Source organism: Nomascus leucogenys, chromosome 3 (genome assembly GCF_006542625.1).
Source record: "Nomascus leucogenys isolate Asia chromosome 3, Asia_NLE_v1, whole genome shotgun sequence".
Lineage (NCBI taxonomy): Eukaryota > Metazoa > Chordata > Mammalia > Primates > Hylobatidae > Nomascus > Nomascus leucogenys.
Genome location: NC_044383.1, coordinates 8,908,695 through 8,929,373, shown reverse-complemented (window position 1 = coordinate 8,929,373; position 20,679 = coordinate 8,908,695). Strand labels below are relative to the sequence as shown.

The 20,679-nt window shown below is 59.7% G+C and overlaps 1 protein-coding gene across 2 annotated transcripts in view; it reads left to right on the top strand.

The window, feature by feature from the left end:
• The window catches only part of LHPP (phospholysine phosphohistidine inorganic pyrophosphate phosphatase), a 148,556-nt gene extending 129,017 nt beyond the window's left edge, over positions 1-19,539 (top strand). For both annotated transcript variants that reach the window (XM_003277767.1, XM_030805865.1), the window contains one exon: positions 18,739-19,539. In XM_003277767.1, coding sequence (XP_003277815.1) covers positions 18,739-18,835 — 97 coding nt within the window. In that variant the 3' untranslated portion in view covers positions 18,836-19,539. The remainder of the gene's footprint in view (positions 1-18,738) is intronic.
• The last annotated feature ends 1,140 nt before the right edge of the window (positions 19,540-20,679 follow it).

The window sequence follows — 20,679 nt, the reverse complement described above, 5'->3', positions numbered from 1 at the left end:
AGAAAAAAGTGCATGTTTAGACAGTTGTTCATTTCTCCAGTTTCCTGCCAGCCCCCTTCTGTAGCTGTGGGCACATGCACGTGTAAGTCTTCTCTTTCTCACCCTGCTCATTGTTCATAGCCACATAATATTTTACAGAGCAGATGAACTCTGCCGGCCTTAACTACTTCCAGGGTCGAACGTCTCCTTTTCTATTGTAAATATCTCTGCAATTCCTATAGCTTTTTTCCTTCGATTCAGTAAACTTTTTTTTTTTTTTAAATTTGAGATGGAGTCTTACTCTGTCACCCAGGCTGGAGTGCAGTGGTGTGATCTCGGCTCACTGCAACCTCTGCCTCCTGGGTTCAAGCAATTCTCCTGCCTCAGCCCCTCGAGTAGCTTGGAAAACAGGCATGCACCACCACACCCGGCTAATTTTTGTATTTTTTAGTAGAGAGGGGTTTTCACCATGTTGGCCAGGCTGGTCTTGAATGCCTGATCTCAAGTGATCCACCTGCCTCAGCTTCCCAAAGCGCTGGGATTACAGCCATGAGCCACTGCACCAGCGCCTTTGCTCTTCCTTTGTCTTCCGCCATGATTATGAGGCCTCCCCAGCCGTGTGGAGTTGTGAGTCCATTAAACCTCTTTCCTTTATACATTACCCAGTCTCAGGTATGTCTTTATTAGCAGCATGAAAACAGACTAATACACCATGTCATTTAATGAGGCTGGGCCTGTCTTTCTGATGGAATGACCTCTCCCCAGGTGACAGCCTCTGGTCCCCTCTGCCTTTGGAGTGACTTCTGCATGGGGGTGCTGGACAGGGTTGGGGGGTGAGCACTGGAGAGGGATCAGTCCCAGCTCTGTTCTTCCCCACCTGCTGCAACCTGGTTGGGGATTCGAGGAGGGCACCCACCAGGCTGCCAGGGGGAGGAGGAGGGACTGCAATCTGGGCCCAGAGCCTGGCTGTCCCCCATGGAGCCACACAGCAGGCACCTCAGAGTTTGCATCCATCAGAGATGGCCAGCGGTCTGCTCGTGTGGGAAGAATGGCTTCTGAGCTCCGAGGGCCTGTGCTGGAGCCTTGGCTGCCATAGAAGGCCATTCATGTCCCTCACACCCTGGCCTGTGCTGCTGGGAAGGCTGTCACTCCTAAACAGTTATCTGCTTCTGTGTTAACCTACAGGGATTCCCTCTTTGCTTTGGCTTCCAGGGAACTCAAAGATAAGTTTTTTGGCTCACATTCCCAGGCCTCTGGTGTAGATATCTCCCTTCTTCCTTACTGTGGTTTCTGAGCCACCCTGCAAACTTCCTCTGGATCTGTCCCAGTACAAATATCACTATGTGCCATTCTAGGCTATCTGGGATACTTAAATAAATAGACAACTCTCTGAGGCTTAACTTGCATACAGCGAAGTGCATGAATCTGAAGTGTGTGGCTGACGAATCTGTACACACGACTCTCCCCACACAGCCACCCAGATGAAGACGAGGAGCACCTCCAACACCCAAGCCCCCCTCCACCCAGTCAACACCCTTCTCCAGGGGAGCCAGCCCATGCCTTCACCCCCCTCTTCTGCCTGATGGTAAACTTGAGGTGAATGGGCTCCTACCCATGAACACCCACTCGTTCATTTCATCCGTGTTGTTCTGGGCAGCCAGACTCCGTCTTACGGCATCCGTGGGTGATGTTTCATCACGAGGCTGGACCACGATGTGTTTATCATGTCACTGTTGCTGCACACGGGCTGTTTCTGGCTTGGGGTCCTTATGAAAAGAGCTGATCAGAACATGTCTGTCCATGGCTCTTGGTGGACGTAGCCTCATTTCCTGTATGTGACTCAGGAGCGAGGTTGCTGGGTCCCATGGCATTCGTGTGTTTAGTGTAGGAGATTCTCACCAGACATTTCTCCAGAGTGTCTGATGTACCATGTTGCGCTCCCGCCAGCCTCGCGTGATTTCCCGTAGCACCATGTCTTCTGCAGCACACGATGTGGCCGGACATCTCCACGCTGGCCATTCAGGTGGGCATGGAGTGGTGTCATTTCCTTCCTGAGGGGCCTGCGCGAATCTCTTTTAGGTGGAACACACGCAGAGTGGGCCGGCACTCATGAGAAGTCCCGTGTGAATCCTTGGAGAGCCGTGGAGGTGGCGCAGCTGCATCTCTAAGTTGGGGGCCGTGCTTTTCTTGGAACAAGAGCCCTAAACGTGGGACCCTAAACAATACCCAGGGCGGGGCAGCCTGGCCTATGAGCAGGGGGGCACCATGAAGCTGGGTGGACGGGTGGGGAGGCCTGACTTTAAGGGGCCTGCTTCCCAAGCACACAGGCCAGGACAGAGGCTGCAGGTGTGAGCCCTGCCCTGCCACCATGATGGTGAATATGAGGTGTCAACTTGATTGGATTGAAGGATGCCTGGATGGCTGGTAAAGTATTGTTTCTGGCTGGTAAAGTGTGTCTGTGAGAGTGTTGCCAGAGGAGACTGACTTTTGAGTCGGTGGACCAAGTGACTGAGACCCACCCTCAGTGTGGGTGGGCACCATCTCATCGGCTGTCCTTGTGGCTGGAACAAAGCAGGTGGAGGAAGGTGGGAAGACTTTGTTTGCTGGGTCTTCTGGCTTTCATCCATCTCCCGTGCTGGATGCTTCCTGCTCTTGGACATCAGACTCCAGGTTCTTTGACCTTTGGACTCTGGGACTTGCACCAGTGGTTTAGCTGGAGCTCTCGGGCAATGTCGGCTTTCCTACTTTTGAGGATTTTGGACTCGGGCTTGGCCACTACTAGCTTCTCTCTCTTTCCCAGCTTTTGTACGGTCTGTCGTGGGACCCGCCTAGTGATCGTGTGAGCCAGTTCTCCCTAATAAACTCCCTTTCATACATAGACATGGATCCTATGAGTCTTTTCCCTCTGGGGAGCCCTGCCTAACACAGTGGCGTAGAGCTCCAGGCAGGACCCTCACCTGGCCTTCAGCTTCAGTTTCTTTGCCTACTGGGCTGAATATTGGTGTCACCACCCAGGATAGCAAGTCCCCATCAGTGTCACTGCCACCTGTCAAAAAGATTCCCCAGCCCAGCACTCAAGTCTGTGAGTGGCAGTGGAGATGACACTAGGCTGTAAATAGTGGGGCTGAGTGACTCCAGCGCCCCTGGGACCAGCAAGGGCACCCTGAGCACTGGGGGAGGACTGGTGCCGCCTCTCTGCACCCCCGCTTTCTCCTGGGCCACTGGGCTAGACATGGGGCCTCCCTGCCCCCATGTGGTTTGGCCTGAAAAAGAGAGGAGGTGGGGTGGCACTTCTGGGGCAGCCCAGAGTGAGTGCCCTGCCCTGAGCCCAGCATTTGCCCCACCTGTGCCCCTGGGTGGGGGGTGCTTGCAGACCTCAGGGGGATCTGGCTGTTGGAGTGCACACTGGGAGGGGCGGAGTCAGCTCTTTTTAATCTAAACACACACCAGGTGCTTAACGTGTTTTTATCAAAATATCGTGAACAGCTGCAAGAGGCTGCTCTGCTCCAAGGCCCTATGCCCAGGCCCGTCCCTCTGCCAAAGCGAGCCTTTTAGGTGAGCCCGGCCGGCCACCTGCTAGCCCAGGCCCCGGCTCCTGGTGGGCCCTGGACCAGGCTGCAAGCGTTTCCAAGCGCACAGCGGCGAGGCGTCCAGGCCTCCCAGCCCCGGCTCTGAGCCTCCGTTTAGTCAGCAGTAAGATGGGGCGGTGGCACACACCTCCCCAGCTGCTGTGAAAACCAAGTGAGCAGAAGCGTGACAGCCCCTCACCAGGTCCCAACAGGAGGACTCTCAATGATTGGCACTGCCAGGAGTAATGTTATGAGAGGAGCGTCCCATCAGCCTGGAGGGGACACAGGCTTAATCAGCACCCACAGGGGCTTCTGCTTCTCTGTCTCAGGGAGTCCATGGTGGCCCCTTGCCACTGGTCCCCAGGCACAGCCACACAGGTGCCTCTGCAGGGTCTGGGAGTCAGCTGTCCAGGGCCTGCTTGGCCACCGCAGGGCAGGAGTGCGGCGCTGTGAGCCTGGTGGCCTGGCTGGGCACAGCCTTGAGGTTCTGATAACCCCACGAGAAAGCCCCCCTGAGGTGTTTGGGCACTGGACCTGCCCGCCGTCTTCTGAGGTGGGGCCTGCTCTCCAGACAGGTCAACATGAGTTCCCATGAGGCCAGAGCCAGCACGAGGACCTGCTGGGAGCGGCCCATCCATCCATCCATCCATCCCTGTCCACCCTGATGCAGTTCCTGCCATCCACCTGTCCATCTGTCTACACGTATACCTGTCCATCCCCATCCATCCATCCCCGTCCATCCCTGCCCATTCGCCCACCCTGATGCAGCACCTGCTGTCCACCCTTCTCTGTCCATCCCCATCCATCCATCTCCGTCCATCCATCCATCCACCTGTCCATCCCCATTCATCCATCCCCCTATCCATCCCTGTCCATTCATCCACCCATCCACCCTGATGCAGCACCTGCCATCCACCCTTTTCTGTCCATCCCCGTCCATCCATCTCCATCTATCCATCCCTGTTCATCCATCCATCCATCCATCCACTTGTCCATCCCCATCCGTCCATCCCTGTCCATCCATCCACTCATCCAGCCCGATGCAGTGCCTGCCGTCCACCCTTCTCTGTCCATTCCCATCCAACCATCCGTCCATCCATTCATCTGTCCATCCATCCATTCATTGCCCATCTGTCCACTCACCCATCCACTCATCCCACCCACCCATCCATCTACCCATCCGTCCCCAGCCATCCATCCTCCTATCCATTCCTGTGCATCCATCATCCTTCTAACTGTCCGTTTGTCTATTCCCATCCACCTGTCCACCCATCCACCCAGGCAAGCACCTGCCATGCCCACCACCTGCACCATCTCGGTGAATCTCCACCATAGCCCCAGCAGAGTCCGGCTCTTTTCAGCCGCACTTTCAGGACGAGAGAAAGGAGGCTCTGAGTGGCCATTTGCCCAAGGTCACACAGAGCTCAGGGTCAGCCCTTCCCGTGGCCGAAGCCCAGGCCCCCTCTGTCAACCCCGCCTCCGGGCTTGCAGGTGGAGCAGCCAGGGGTTCCATACTCCCTGCCAGGCAGCTGCCAGCCCTCCCTGCTCCCCTCTCGGTTCCTCAGCCTGGCTATGGGAAGCCCAAGTCCCTCGTGTCGTTGGAATTAGGGAGGCCTGGCTCTCAAAGCTTTCTATAAACAAGGAGAAAAAGAGAAGCCACTTTTGCTGTCTGGACATGCTGTGGGCGTCCTGGGGAATGTACTTGCCTACTGCTTGGGGCCTGACTTGGAGTGCCCGGGAGCTGCGTCTGCACTGTGGCCTTGAACCAAGTGTCATGCTCTGTGGACAGAGCTGCCTACTCTGGGGGTGCTCTTCCCATGGCACGGTCAGCCCCCATTCTGGAAGGTCCCAACTGGGTCCCCCAGGCCTGTGTCCCAGAGACCTTCCAGGTCTTTGGGATTCATTGATCATGCATTTATTTGGGGGGTAGGATAGGTCCTGAAGACCACGGGGCAGGGATCTCTGAGTTGGGGCTTTTGCAGAGTGAGGGAGCGAGAGGGTGTTCCAGGCAGAGGAGGTGGCGGAGAAAGGCACCAGGCGAGGCAGGGGCAGTTGAGGACATGAGTGCTGGGGAGCGGGGAGAGGGGGCAGCTGGTGGGTAAGCAGGGGCCAGCTCCAGGGCCCCCTGTGGGCCACGTTAGGGAGACAGAGTCTGGCCTTGTTGGTAGTGCGGCCCCTCGCACTGATGGGTCCCCCGTCAGACCTCAGGATCCTGGGTTGCTGGTTTGGCGCAGCCCCAGCTTATGTGAGCTTTTGTTTCCGTTACTGGTGCCTGCAGCTCTTCCTAGGCCCCTGCCCTGGGGCACTGGTGCCTGCTTTGCCAAAGGCACAGAGGGCTGCAGGCGGCTGGGGCAGGGTGGGGGGCTTGCCTCTTAGGGCTCAGCTTCACTGGCCAGAAACAGGGCTGGCCCGATCTGGGTGTTGGCCTGGGTGGGGTGGTCAGCATGCCCACACCTCTCAGTCTCGATGTTGGGAGAGGGTGTTCCATCCAGGGCAGTTGGTCTCCAGAAGGAAATTCTCTATATCTGGGTGCTGCAACCTAGGTGCCCGGGGTCTCACACGGTGGGGCCTCCCCAGAGGAGGTGAAGTGCATGTGGCCCCTTGTGCTGGAGCTGGACTCTAGGGAGGACCAGGAGGGTGAGCTCAGGCCCGGGCGCCAAGGCCCTGAGCCCCAGGGGTCCACCTGTCTGCCCATCACTCCTCCACTCATGGGGAGGGACTGCCCCACAGCCCAGATTTCTAGGAGGGCCAAGGCTCACAGGAAGCTGATACCAGGCAATAACCCACAGTCCCCAGTGGTCGGTAGGAAGGAGGCTGCCTGCTTGTCTGCTAAGCGGTTGGCTGACTACTCCTGTGCTCACTAGGAGCCAAGGCCATGAGGCCACTAATGGAATGTCTCTGATCTCAGGATCTCAGTGTGGAGGGGGCAGCACACAGGTAACCAAACAGTTGTGGCAGATTGATGGGTGCTGTGATGGGGTCCACACAGTTGCCGTGGAGTGCAGAGCGGGCACCTAACTGAGGAGGCGAGGGTTGGAGGGAGGAAGGCTTCAGGGAAGACTTCCTGGAGGAGGTGACTTGTTCTTTGGGAATGAAGCCCAGGGAGCTAAAGCTTTAGGGCAGGGCAGCAGATTCAGAGACACCCACAGGGACAGGGGGAAGTGCACTAGAGTGACGTGTGCCTGGCATGGGAACAGGGAGACGTTAGAGAATGGTGGGAGTGTGGCAGGCTGGGCCCACCTTGCCCCTTGCAAGGAAGCAGCTGCCACGTCACACCCTGCAGCGCACTGCTGCCCATGGTTTGTCGGCCCATATTGTGGGATCTTTCAGATTTTCTCAAGAAGCCAGGTTTCCAGCTCCTAGTTTTGAAAAGTTCTATGTGTGCTTGACTGGGAGCCTTATGTAGGTGAATTGGGTGAGGGCCTGAGACAGGCGGGTGAGCACTTGCCCCACACTCCAGCCAGGGTCGGGGGTTCAAGGGACCGCATTTGCCACGTGAGGGAGTCTCTGGAGACCAGCAACCCCCTGGTGGGCGGCCAAGCGTCACCACCAGCCCCTCTCAGTGCGTCCCACCTCTGTTCTCAGCCCCTGCGGTGCCCGCAGTCAGTGGGGCAGTGAGAACCACACAGGAAATAGCTGGCGCCATGGTGTCGGTTCTGGTTGACAAAGTGCCACCTGGCTAAACCCAGCTGTAAATAAGCCCCGTTTCCTCCCTGTGGACAGAGACTGGTGGGTGCCAAGGTTCACGGCAAAAGCCCTTCCCCGCCAGGCCCCACTGCTCTCTGCCTGCCTGGCACACGCCCTTGCCTCAGGCCTGGCCCCCCGGGTCCTGTTGACCACCAGGCTGCAGATCCCAAGGAATGCAGGCATCTGGGTGGCTCCACGCGGAGCACCAGCCATGGGGAGGCCGTGGGCTACCAGGCCCCGCGTGCGCTCCCAGCATGCACCGTTCCTCTTCTCCCGTCGGCCTCCATGTGTGCTGTGCCTCACCCCCTGCTGCACTGCCTCCTCTTAGTGCCCCAGCTCCATCCAGGGGTGGGTGGGAGGGGAGACCCCTGCCTACAGGCCTCCGGGTCTAGCCAGAGTCAACCAGCCCACCAGAGACACCCAGATGCAGGCTATGCCCCATGTGCCCAGGGAGGATTTGCTGACGTGAGCCCAGATTTCGATTCTTGTGGGAGGGAGACGAACTGGGTTTAAACCCCAGCTCTGCCGCTTCTGGCTGTGACTTTGAGCATGGCTGTTTGTCTCTGGGGGTCTCTCTCCTCATCTCAGAGAAGCAGATCATGGTGTGCACCCCATGGTGCGCTGTGCAGAGCACACAGAGATGCCACCCACAGCTGGCTTACTGCAGAAGTGTGGGCCCACTGTGGTATCGCTGATGTCCTGGAGGCCACAAGTCTGCTAGCTAGAGGAGTCTCACCTGCATCCCGGGGCCTGCCCACTGGCTGGTGGAGAGCTCTGGGTTGTGGGCAGCAGGCAGGCCTATTTCCAGTGAGTCTGTGGCTCCTGAGGGTGTGTGAGACCTTGGGCAGTTCCCGTCCTGTGCCTCGGTTTACCCACTAGGGTTCAGAGCCCTGGGGGACTGGCTCAGTGAGTGCCTCCTTCTGCGAGGAGAGACTTTTGTCCTTACTAGCTAGAGGACAGGTCAGCCAGGGCGGGCTCTGGGCCCTGGGCACCACCCACTGGAAGGAAAGGGGGTTCAGTTAGCCCAGCCCTGTCCCCCAATGGAAGAAAATTGGGGTTCAGTTAGCCCAGCCCTGCCCCACCCCAGCTCTTCACACATCCAGATGGGGGCCAGACCACCAGGAGACTGTAGGGATCCAAGGCTGAGGGGCAGGAGACACAGTGCACCCCTCTCCTATTTCTGGGTTGCACCCGCCCACACATGTGCACACAGGGCAGGTGTCTCTTTTGGTTGGGGGGCACAGGACCCCACCTCACTCTTAGCTCTGAGACACCCTTGTCAGGCCTCCTGGACAGGTGGGAGGGACAGGGCAGGGTGGGATGTGGCCAGCTGCAGTCCCTGGGAGGGGTACTAGGGCTGGGGCCAGGCCAGGGCAGGACAGAGTTGGGGAATCCGGGCCCCTCACCATTGCCCTGGCTCTTTGTACGTAGTGCCGCCTGGGAGCGGCAGCCTAGGTGGACACCTGCAGTGCCTTCGTGCCCAGCCTCTGCGGGTGTCTGGCTCACCCCAGGTGGGAGGAAGGCGGGAGTGGGTGGTTTGGGCTGGGCAGGCCCAGCCAGGGTGCACAGCTTTCTCATCCACACACACATTCCATGTGTAGGGGCTCAGGGGGAGGGGTCACCTCCTCCCTCCCCACCCCTCCTCGTTACAGAGGAGCAGATGGCCAAACGGATGGGGGACAAGCACCTGACCGGGCCACTGCTCCTGCTGTCAGCTGGGCCAGCGGGAAAGGAGCTTGGCACCTCCAAGGGAGGTCCCAGCCAGAGAAAGCGTGTCCCCATCCCTGCTCCTGGCCAGAGAGGTGAGGGACGCAGAGAGGCCCAGGACGAGGCCTCCTTTAGTCCTGGGTTTTTATTTGGATTTTTTTTTTCTGCCAAGTGGCTTCAAAGCAGCCCAAGAAGGTCCTGTATGTGTGAGCGTGTTGGGCAAGGGGAGGGCGGGCCTCCAGGCTGGGGGCCTCCCTGCGGCCCTCGCCTCGGGGCTGGCATGTGGCCCTGGACCCTCCAGTCCCTCCAGGCCACCCTTCCTGCCAGGACCCAGCTGGCTTCAACAGCAGGAGGTGCCCTGGGCTGGAGGGTCCCCAGGCTGGGCTCCGGGGCTCCAGGTTGACTCACAGCAGTCCTCAGGCCTGTGGGCAGAGCTGGCCTGGGAGGACACGGGCCTGAGGGCTGAGCAATCCCCGAGTGAGAACAGGTAGCTGAGGCTGGAGCCTGTGTCCACCAGGCACCTGCTACGGCCCGGGCCTGGGGCTGGAGCGCTGGGCTCAGGTGCCCTGTGAGCTCTTTACAGGCAGGGACCAGGTGAGAGTCCTTTGTGTGCCTCTTGACCCCCAGGCCCTGGGAGAAGAGGGGCTTGGGAGGCATTGGCTGGATGCATGGGCTCCGTGGGAAGGAGCTCCCGCTCGGGTTTCTTTGTAAGCAGCATGACATGGCACCTTCCCAGAGGTACATGGGTCTGGGCATGTCATCCCCCGACCTGCTTCCAGAACCCAGGGGACAGAGGGGTCAGAGCAGCCTGCTTGAGATCTGCGGCCATCTCCACCCTACCACCCAACTACCCCGTAAGGAGGCCACCGACCCTCGGACACCTGCCAGGAGCCCAGCTCAGGCCAGGTCACGGGCTGGATGTGGGATGTTCTGGGCCTTCTGCCTGCCTCATTGGGCCCCAGCAAGCTGCTGTCCTGAGGGTGGCCATGCTGGGCCAGCACGTGGACAGCAGGGAACCCCATGGGCACAGGCCTAGTGTCTGTGATGTGCCAGTGCAGACCATCTGATAATCAGCCTTCAGGGAAGCTGCGGGTGTACAGGTGGAGGCAGATCTCCCAGCTGCATCCTCCAGGCACTTGCCAGGGCCAGGCTCTGGTGAACACCCTTCTAGAAATAACCCCGCAGGCCCCCGGGGGTCTTGGGCTCCTGGGGTTCTGATGGAAGGATGCCCCTTTCCCGGCCTCACTACCTCCACCTCATGAATCACCCTCTGTCCTTGTCCTGCAAGTCTGTCAGCACAGCCGAGCTGGCATCACCCTCTGATGCCAGTGCCCGGATCCCTGAATTCACTGGGCAGCTGCCCCCCGCACCTGGCTCCCAGCCACTGCCTTTCCAAAGCAAATGGGGACAGGGATGCCTGCCCCTCCCTGGGTAGACAGCTATTGCAGCCTCCAGTCGGGAGAGCCTCTGCCCCACCCTGCTCCTTCTCCTGCCCCTGCAGGGTGGGGAGGAGGTGGGTGGGCCACCCACTGGGAGTCCTGGGCAGCTCAGGTCCCTCAAGAGCCCCTCGGGGAGAGGCTGCACCTGTCTCCCCTTGGTCAGTGTTCCTCAGGAGGCGGTGCTGGCCTGCGTGTGCCCTGGAGGAGGCGGCAGGGAGACTGGCCTCATGGGGCTCTTTTGCTGGGGCCTGGCCACCATTTTCCTTCGATTGGTGCAAAGACTGTCCCTGTGAAGCTGGCCAGGCGACAGGCACAGAACCGCCTTGTTTTCTGCCTCTCACTCACCCATTCCCTGCATTCGGCTGACAGGGCATGAGGGGGAGGAATCACTGATGACAGGCACTGGCCTGCCCAGCTGGGGGCCTTTGTTCATTCATTTGGTGGGCACTTCCTGGGTGCCTGCTCTGGGTCAGGCCTGTTGGGGGGACCACCGAGGGCAGGAAACCTGGCCTGTCCCTCCAGGAAGCGAAGTCAACACTGGTACCTGCAGGTGAAGTGGCAGAGCAGCCCCCAGCTTTGATGGCATGGGGTGGTCGGGGGGCACATTCTGCATGCTCAGAAGAGAGAACAACTCGCCCTGTGGAAGGAGCATACAGTGGGAGATGGGGACAAGTGAGTGGGGTCTTGAAACGTGAATAGGAGTTTGCAGGTGGAGCAGGTTTCAAGAGCATTCCAGGGCATAGCACGGGCAATGGCAGGGAGAGCTGGGATGTCTGAAGAGCAGCGGCCCAGGCACTGAGTGGCTGGCGTGGGGAGGGAGGTCCGCGGGTGGGGCCAGTCAGGATGGACTCATCTGCCACGCTGAGGAGCTGGCCTATGATGTGGGCAATAGGGAGCCACAGCAGTTTACACAGGGGAGGCGGGAGCAGGTGAGCATTTAGGGAGGCCACTCTGGCTGCGAAAGAGAGGAGAGGGGGCCAGGCTGGACGGAGGAGCCAGTGGAGGGGGAGGGGGAAAGGGAAGGGAACAGGCTTTAGCAGAAGACCCCCTCCCCCAAGGGGCCCGGGTCACCCTGTGGGGCCCGGTGGAAGCCATGCTGTCTCCAGGCCAACTTCCCGGTCCTGCAGCCCACACGCCTCCCAGCTGCGTGTCTCCGCTTCCACCTCCAAAACCCGGGCAGCAGGACCCATCCTGCAGGCTGCTGCGCAAGGATGGGAGAGGTACCTGGAGGGCCCACCCCACATCAGAAGCAGGTCCTCAGCCAGAGACACCCAAATGCAGCCCGAGGGAGGCTGCCCCCAGGAGAGGAGAGGAGAGGAGAACCCGCAGCCGCCCCGCAGGCGCCTGGAGAAATCGCTCACTGCTCCCACCTCCCAGCCAGGCCCCGGGGGCCAGGCACTCTGGCTTAGTGAAGAAGCCGCCCCACAAAGGCCTGGTGCCCCCACGCCATTCTCGGGAGGACAGCAGCAAGGACAATGGACGGGAGCAGTGCTCGGCCTTAACGTCCCTGTTTCCGGAAGCGTCCCTGCCCTGCTCAGTCCTGCCCCGCTCCCTCTCCCATCGGTGCCCTCAGACTCCAGGCCCTTTGCTTTCTTTCCCAGCAGTGCTGACAACTGTGAGTGTGGAACTGGACTGTGAACCGTGGAGGGCAGAGGGTGGAGGTGGGAGGGGGCAGGGCCAGCGCCAGGGTGAGCTGCAGGGTCACCAGGTGCAGGAGAAACGCCAACTTTGTGTTCAGTCTTGCCTCTTTTAATTTGTTTCATCTCAGAGTGGCCCCCAGAGCCAAGCCCTATGCTACCTTACAGATGAGGAAACTGAGGCTCGGGCAGGTGAAGAGACCAACCCTGGGCCATGCAGTTTGTTGGGGACAGAGCAGGGTGCTCAGCTGTCTGGGGGGCGCCTGGGCTGGGCCTGGGGCAGGGGGAGGAGCAGTGCTACGGACCCCCACAGGGAGCCCTCAGCCAGGCCTGTAGGCCAGGGAAGGGCGGAGGGGCTTCATGCAGGCCCACATGGCCAGGACACAGAACCATGGGGGCAGCCCCAGCCCCTCCCTGCCTGTTGCAGGCCCCTTCCCCTGTTCCTGTGTCCCGTGCCTGTCCCCTCGCTCCATGTGTCTGTTTCTCCTCGCCTGCCCTCTCTCCGCCCTCTTTTCTCTTTCTCCCTGTTTCTGCCTGTCTCATGGTTCTTCCTGTCCCTGCCCTCCCTCTCACCGGGCGTGGCCGTGTCCCTCTGTCTGTCTCTTCCTCCTCCTCCGGCTCTGTCCCAGCAGGGCCACTCAGGGCAGGATGTTCTGCAGCCCCTCCTGCTTCGCCCTCTCCGCTCTGTCCCCACTGCCGAGGACGCACCTTTGCTGGGTTTCTTGGTTCAGCTTTTGTACCGTGACATCTCTGAGGTCCACAGGTCACAGGGCACTGGCCAGCGTGGGGCAGGGACTCCTCCTGCCCAGGCCATTGGACAAAGCAGAGCTGCTTCAGGGGCTTTGGGGCCACCAGGCCGGGAACAGGTCCCCTCCTGCCTACCCCAGCTCCCTGGGAGACGCAGCCCACAGCAGCGTCACGTAATTAAGACATAAAAGTCCACGATTTCCGCTGCGTGTGGGCAAACACCGGCCGGGTGCTAATGCAATCCTTTCTTTTAGTGGATTCTTGAATTTAAATGATATGTAATTAAACATAATTAGCCACAGCCGCCATTCGGCTAGGTACATGTGCGGAGTGGAGCTGGCCGGATTCTCATTACAAAGCGTCATCTTCCATGGGGAGAACTCTTGTTCCCTCTCAGGGCTAGTTTCTTTTGCCTGGACAATAAGCCTGGCCCCAGGGCACCTGGGTGTCCAAGGAGGGGGGTCCTGGGGGCCAGTCCCCCAGGGGCTCGGATGATGAATCATGGCGGTGTTTGCTGGAAGAATTTTTGTTCTGCTTTGGGCAACAGGGAGCCCAAACCTCTCACTGTTGTGAGGAGAAAAGTTGGAAATCAGGTGGGAACTGGCTGCGGTACCAGAGAGGACATCAGACCTGGGCCGCAGCCTCAGCCCCCGACTCCTTTTAAGTGTGGGCTGGGTGTACACACGGCGGCTGCGAGCAGTGCTTTGGAGCTCATCTCCCCAGACCCTAGTGGGAGCTGAGGGCAGCCCGGCAGGGCTGATCCAGGGCCATTCACACAGGCCAGGCAGAGGTGAGACCAGGGAGTAGAAGCGCTGCAGGTGCAGAGGGCAGGAGCGAGCGTACTGGCCCTTCCCCCAGGCACCCTCCCTAGTGCCACGTCTGCTGGGAATCCAGGCTGTTGGGATGCCCCCTAGGGTCCTGCTTGGAGCCTTTCTGACCTTCCCGATCCAGTGCCTGTGCTGGGCTTCCTCCCCACTCACCCTGTCCTCCCTGTACCCCATGTAGCCCACACATCAGTGTGTGTCCATCCGCCTGCCTGTCTGCCCCCCACCCCCCGCCACCAGCCTGTGTGCCCAGGGGAAGGCTCAAGGCCGGTCATGCTCCACCTCCCTGGCCAGCCCAGCCCCAGCCCACGGCGCATTCCCCGGACAGGATTGCTGAGTTTTCAATTTTAGCCACAACAGCGCCCACACCCACGCCAACCAACCTGTCCTTGCCACGAGTATCGGCTCCTGCCCTCCTCATGGGAGCCCATGGCGCATGCTATTATGACCTCGCTCTAGAGGCAGGGACACCCAGGCACAGGGGCTTAAGGAAGTTGCCTAAGGCCACGTGGCTGGTAGGGGGTGGAGCCAGGTTTATCCTCATGGCACAGATGAGGAAACTGAGGCAGAGAGGTGTTTTGCCAGGGGGCTAATTTACTGAACTAGCCAGCCATTCTGGTTTTGTCTCTGTCTCGCTCAGAGGGCCCCCCCACCCCACCGCCCACCCAGCTTGCTGTGCACTCGGCCAGGGCCAGCAGTCTCAGAGGTAGAGCTGCTGAGAGAAGCCTCTTCCCCTCATGACGTCTGTCCTCCAAGAGGGATCTGAGTAAGTGGGGGAGCATCAGCAGCCTCAAGGGGACCTTGGACCCCTGCCCACCCTTCATTCTGTACCAGGACAGGGTGTGTCTGCACAGCCTGGAGCCAGGTGTGGCTGGCAGCCCCAGGAAGATGGGGCCAGCCCTGCCCAGCCCAGAGCAGCCGCATCTCCTGCAGCAGCGGTGCACTTGAGTGGAAGCACTGGCTTCCCAAGAGTAAGAACTTGAGAAGGGGCCTGTCTAGAGCCCTGGGGGACGGTGGGCAGGCCAGCCCAGGGGTCTAGGCCTTTCCTGTAGGGGCCGAATCGTTACCACTTCAGGCTCTGCCAGCTTCCATTTGGTCTCTGTTGCGTATTATTCTCTTCTTTTTACACCCCTTTAAAAATATAAAGACAGGCCGCAGGTAGAATTTGGCCCCCTGGCCTACACAATAGCATCTGTGAGCATCATATGTGGCTTTTCTTTCTTTTTGAGACTGTCATCTGTCACCCAGGTTGGAGTGCAGTGGTGTGATCATGGCTCACCACAGCCTCAACCTCCCAGGCTCAGGTGATCCTCCCACCTCAGCCTCCCAAGTAGCTGGGACTACAGGCACCCGCCACTACACCTGGCTGATTTTTGTACTTTTTTGTAGAGATGGGGTTTCACCATGTTGCCCAGGCTGGTCTCGACCTCCTGGGCTCAAGCAATCCTCCTGCCTTAGCCTCCCAAAGTGCTAGGATGACAGGTGTGAGCTACCACGCTCGGCCCATATGTGGCTTTTTAATTAAATTTTTGAGGTATAACATTAGTAAAGTGCTCTAAAAGTGAAGAATAGGATGTTGGCCCCACCCAGGTCAAGATCTAGAACATTCCTGGCACCCCATTCACCTTTCCGTTAGGAAGCCGCCATCCCACCCTCTGTCACTAGTCTGCCTTTGCCAGCTCTGGAGCTCTCTGTAAGTCAGTCCTGCTGTGTGTATTCCTCGAGTCTGGCCTTGGTTGCTCTTCAGGTCTGGGGCTCACCCCCATTGCCGCGGCAGGAGCTCACCCCAGGTTGAGCCGTTGTGGAGTATTCCAGTGTGCGATTCTGCCACGGTCTGTTTTCCCATCCTCCCCCTGGCGGGCATGTGTCCAGTGTTTGACTTTAGCTATTGCAGCTAAAGCTGTGTGGAACATTCTAAAATGTGCCTTTGGTGACTGTGAGGATGCATTTCTGCTGTATACATACTTAGGAGTGGGACTGCGGGGTCGCAAGTGGATATCGATACGCAGTTTTCCAACGTGGCCCACACCATAGAAGGCCTCGTGGTGGTGCTGAGTCCATATTCCAGCACTGACGCAGGATCGCGCGGTGCTGAGTCCCTATTTCAGCACTGATGCAGGATCACACACGTCTTCAATGCCCCTCTCCTAGATCGTGGACACCCTGTATGCCATCTCAGAATGGCACACACAAGACAAGAGGCCTCTAAAGCCCCGACACTGACACGGGTTGTTCTTGCTGGGGTTGCTAATGGAGCCGGTGCAGGTGAGGGTGCTGATGGAGCAGGTGTGGGTGAGGGTGAGGGTGAGGGTGCTGATGGAGCGGGTGTGGGTGAGGGTGAGGGTGCTGATGGAGCGGGTGTGGGTGAGGGTGAGGGTGCTGATGGAGCCGGTGAGGGTGAGGGTGCTGATGGAGCGGGTGCGGGTGAGGGTGAGGGTGCTGATGGAGCCGGTGCGGGTGAGGGTGAGGGTGCTGATGGAGCCGGTGCGGGTGAGGGTGAGGGTGCTGATGGAGCCGGTGCGGGTGAGGGTGAGGGTGCTGATGGAGCGGGTGCGGGTGAGGGTGAGGGTGCTGATGGAGCCGGTGTGGGTGAGAGTGAGGGTGAGGGTGCTGATGGAGCGGGTGCGGGTGAGGGTGAGGGTGCTGATGGAGCCGGTGTGGGTGAGGGTGAGGGTGAGGGTGCTGATGGAGCAGGTGCGGGTGAGGGTGCTGATGGAGCCGGTGTGGGTGCGGGTGAGGGTGAGGGTGCTGATGGAGCAGGTGCGGGTGCGGGTGAGGGTGCTGATGGAGCCGGTGTGGGTGAGGGTGAGGGTGAGGGTGCTGATGGAGCAGGTGCGGGTGAGGGTGCTGATGGAGCCGGTGTGGGTGCGGGTGAGGGTGAGGGTGCTGATGGAGCGGGTGCAGGTGCGGGTGCTGATGGAGTGGGTGTGGGTGAGGGCGCCGCATACTCGTCCCCTTGCCTGGTCCCCCAGGCTCATACTTTGGTGTGTGCTCATTCAGGAGCAGCAGAGTGCCCATGCTTGGGAGGGCCAGCCAAGCGATCCCCACTGGTACTGGCATCTGTAGGTGCCCCTGCTTGGAGCGGGTGCTGTCAACTGCCCTTTGCTGGAAGGGGCAGGAATGTCCAGCAGTGGTGGAAGCTCTGGAAAGAACACGGGGCTGGGAGTAGAACCAGTCAGATCCCAGCTCTGCTCTCCCTGCTGTGTGACCTTCAGCAGGTCTCTGAACCTTTCTGAGCTGTTTCCTCACCTGTTCAAGATGGGGGTGACCATTTCTTCCTTGGAGGATGGAAGGGAGAGGGATGTGAGGCTCGTGAGTGCTGTGCTCAGAGGCCGTGCAGGAGGGGAAGCGGCCGTAGCCCCATACAAGCGGGTGGGCAAGGAAGTGGGGGCGCTGGAGGGCTTAGAGGACAGGGTTCTGTCCTTGGGACCTGGACAAGAGCCAAAAGGTACACCCTCCCAGTCACAGGGGAGCCCACACTGCCCTCCCCTCCCAGGGACTGCCCCTGTGGCCCCTGTCCAGGTCCACAGCCTCAGCAGTCCCTGAGGGCCAGGAGGTAGCCTCCAGGCCACTGGGCTGAGAACCCTTAAAAGAAAAAGGCCCCCTGCCCATGACAGTCATTTTAGGGTAAAGAAAGCCCTTTGCAGAAACCAAACGCTTTGAAAGGGCCAACACGGCTTTTAGCTGTTGTGAGAACCACCTTCAAGCACTCCCTCTTAGACGGGGGTGGCAGCTTCCAAAGTGGGGGCGCTGCTGCTGGGAGACTGTGGTTTCCCTGCTTCTCAGGGAGCTTGGGCCAGGCCGTGGGGTGATCCAAGCAACATGTCCCTCGGTAATGGTAGGTTTGCAGACGGGCCAGTCCCCACTTCTGCCAAGCTCCAGCAGCGCCTCTGTGGGTGCAAGGCTGTGGGGAGGGGCCTTCTGGCTCACAGCCCTCCAGGCTGCCCACAGCCCCTAGGATGAGGTGCCACTTCCTCAAATGACTGTCAAGACTCTGGGATGGGGGCCGGGCACGGTGGCTCACTCCTGTAATCCCAGCACTTTGGGAGGCTAAGGCGGGCACATCACTTGAGGTCAGGAGTCGGAGACCAGCCTGGCCAACATGGCGAAACCCCATCTCTACTAAAAAAAACTACAAAAAACGCCGGGCGTGGTGGCGGGTGCCTGTAGTCCCAGCTACTCATGAGCCGAGGCAGGAGAATCGCTTGAACCTGGGAGGCAAAGGTTGCAGTGAGCCAAGATCGCACCATTGCACTCCAGCCTGGGCAACAGAGTGACACTTGGTCTCAAAAAAATTTAAAAAAAAAAAGGCTCTGGGATGTCTCCACGAACCCACCTGACCCCTTCCTGCTCCTGGGGCTCTCCTCTCCCACCCACGTGTCTACCCGTAGCCCCTGCCTGCCTGCCTTCAGGACTCAGCCCACAGCCCCTTCCACAAAGTCCCCTGGCAGGGCCCAGAGGCCTCTGCACTGTCTCATGGCCTCATTCCTGTGTCCTCAGCATCCAGTGAGACCTCAGGAGATGCCTGGGGAATGGTTGAAGGCTTTGGAGAGGTTCCTGCCGCCAGAATCCCAGCCAGAGGGCAGCTCATCCAGGAGCCCGGTGCCTCCTCTGTTGGGTGGGCGTGGCCTCAGAGGGCACCAACCAGAAGGCACATGCTGTCACTGACATGCGGGCCCCCAGCATTAGGGCAGGCAGGAGCTCCGGGTCTCTAGCCCCAGCTGTGCCCACAGTGCACATGAACTAGGCTCCTCCCACGGGGCACTAGGCCAGGCCAGGGGTGTGAGGTGAGCCCCTGGGGAGCCCAGAGCAGGGTACACTCATGTCCCCACCATCCAAGGTGAGATGCCTGTGCTGGAGGCCCAGAGGGAGCTGGGCCGGCTGTCACTCCACAAGGCTGAGCAGGCTCCCAGTGGGGGACAGGTTTGGGGAGGTGTCCAGGTTGAGGGCACAGTCAGGAGGGGCCATGTGTGTCTGAGTAGGGGAGGGGGAGGAGGGGGATGGCCAGTGGCCACGGGCCAGGCTGCCTGGCAGGACCTGGAGGTTTCCTCAAGCTAAGGCCAGGCCCGTGCTAGATGCTGGGAGGGTGGGTGTGGCTGCAGAGGGGTCAACGTGGGGGCACTGACTAACCTCCGGCCATCCTCTCCAGGCCCAGTGACGAGCACCATCCAGAAGTGAAGGCTGATGGGTACGTGGACAACCTCGCAGAGGCGGTGGACCTGCTGCTGCAGCACGCGGACAAGTGACGGCCTCCAGGGAGAGCCCCGCCTCCTCCACCCCTGCCTCTCCTCCACCCCTGCCTCTCCTCCACCCGCCCCAGTGCCCAGACCACCCAAGGCCCCGACAGCCCTGCCCTCTGCCCTGCATGGGCAGGCATTTGTTCCCTACCTGGGTGGCCTGCTCCCCTGCCTGGGCCCTGACTTCAGCTCCCTGTAGTGAAGTCCAGGAGGGTGGGACAGGCCTGTCAGGCCTCTGGGAATCTCCCAAATCCCAGAACTCACTCACTCACCATGGGCACCTGCTCCTTTAAATGCAGTAAACTCCACCTAACCGGATTCAGGGGCACTGTGCCCACTGCCTCCTCTTCAGACTCTTTGCGTTTCAGTGAAGAGCTTGGAAGAAACCCAGGGGCCTCCTATGCACAGATCTTGCAGCCCAGAACCAAGTCAGCCTCCCTGTGACTGCCCAGGCTCACTGTCCACCACCCCGCCCCCGAAACAATGCCATCCCGCTGCCTTTTCTACCCTCCCAGTCACCTCTGCAGACAAAGACCAGGGGCAGCTCCCGAGGGCACTGTGAAGGCTCCCGTGCCACACAGCGAGAACTGTAACCTCTGCCCCCAAGGCACACAGGGTACTTTCTGGAGCCACTGCTGGACAGACTTGAAGGTGTCATGCCTGGTGTGTGCAGGAGGAAACTAACAGTTCAGTAAACTCTGCCTTGACCAGCAGCCTTTGACTCAGGCTTTGACTGCTAGGAAGAACCGTATGGGGGAGGCCACCAGCAGGGTCTGGGCCACTGTCTCTAGGCCTGCCTTATGCTTGAGCCACTGAATATCAGAGGTGTGAGGGACAAGGGCCCTGAAACACCTCACCTGCCCCAGCCCCTTCACTTAGCAGATGTGGAAACTGAGGCCCAGAGGGGCCAGTGAGGTGCTGTTGGCCCCATCTGGAACAAGGCAGTCCAGGGCAAACTTTGGCACTGCCTTCCCTAACGGAGCAGCCTGTGGCCTGGTGGTGGTGAGCTCTGCTTTCCCGACCAAGGGGCGGCGGCCTTCCCACAGGGGCCCTGGGAGCAAATCACTCATAACTTAAGTTTCAGGTTTCAGAATCAGTCAGCTGAATGATAACTTGATTGCTCCATTTCTCCCCAAATCAGTTCAGAAGCTACTGATAACCCTGGAGAGACTGCTTCTTTATTTTATTATTATTTTTGAAATGGAGTTTTGCTCTCGTTGCCCAGGCTGGAGGGCACTGGCATGATCTCAGCTCACTGCAACCTCCGCCTCCCAGGTTCAAGCTATTCTCCTGCCTCAGCCTCCCGAGTAGCTGGGATTACAGGCGTGAGCCACCGCGCCCGGCCTGGAGACCGCTTCTTATGAGAGAAGCCATGGGTCCCTGGAACAGGACTTCCATCACATGAAGGTGGACAGTAAGAAAGTGTGGGACCCACGCCAGGGAGGGGCAGGGCCACTCACCATTAAATCAGGATTGGGGGAAATGGTGACAGTCTTTTCAGCAAGATGAGAGGCCACCAGCCGGGCCAGTGTCACTGGATTTGAGGGAGGGCCATTTGGCCCCTTAGTTGGAAAATATACAGATGGCTGGCTCCTCGACGGAGTCCCCTCATGGCAGCTCCTTAGGAGACAACACAGGACATTCGGGCAGCGGCTGCAGTTCAGTGGCGGCCTGGAGGGGCTGTGGGTGATGCCGGGCTGCGAGTGATGCCGGGCTGTAGGTGATGCTGGGCTGTGGGTGATGCCGGGCTGTGCGTGATGCCGGGCTGTGCGTGATGCTGGGCTGTGGGTGATGCCGGGTTGTGCGTGATGCCTGGCTGTGGGTGATGCCAGGTTGTGCGTGATGCCAGGTTT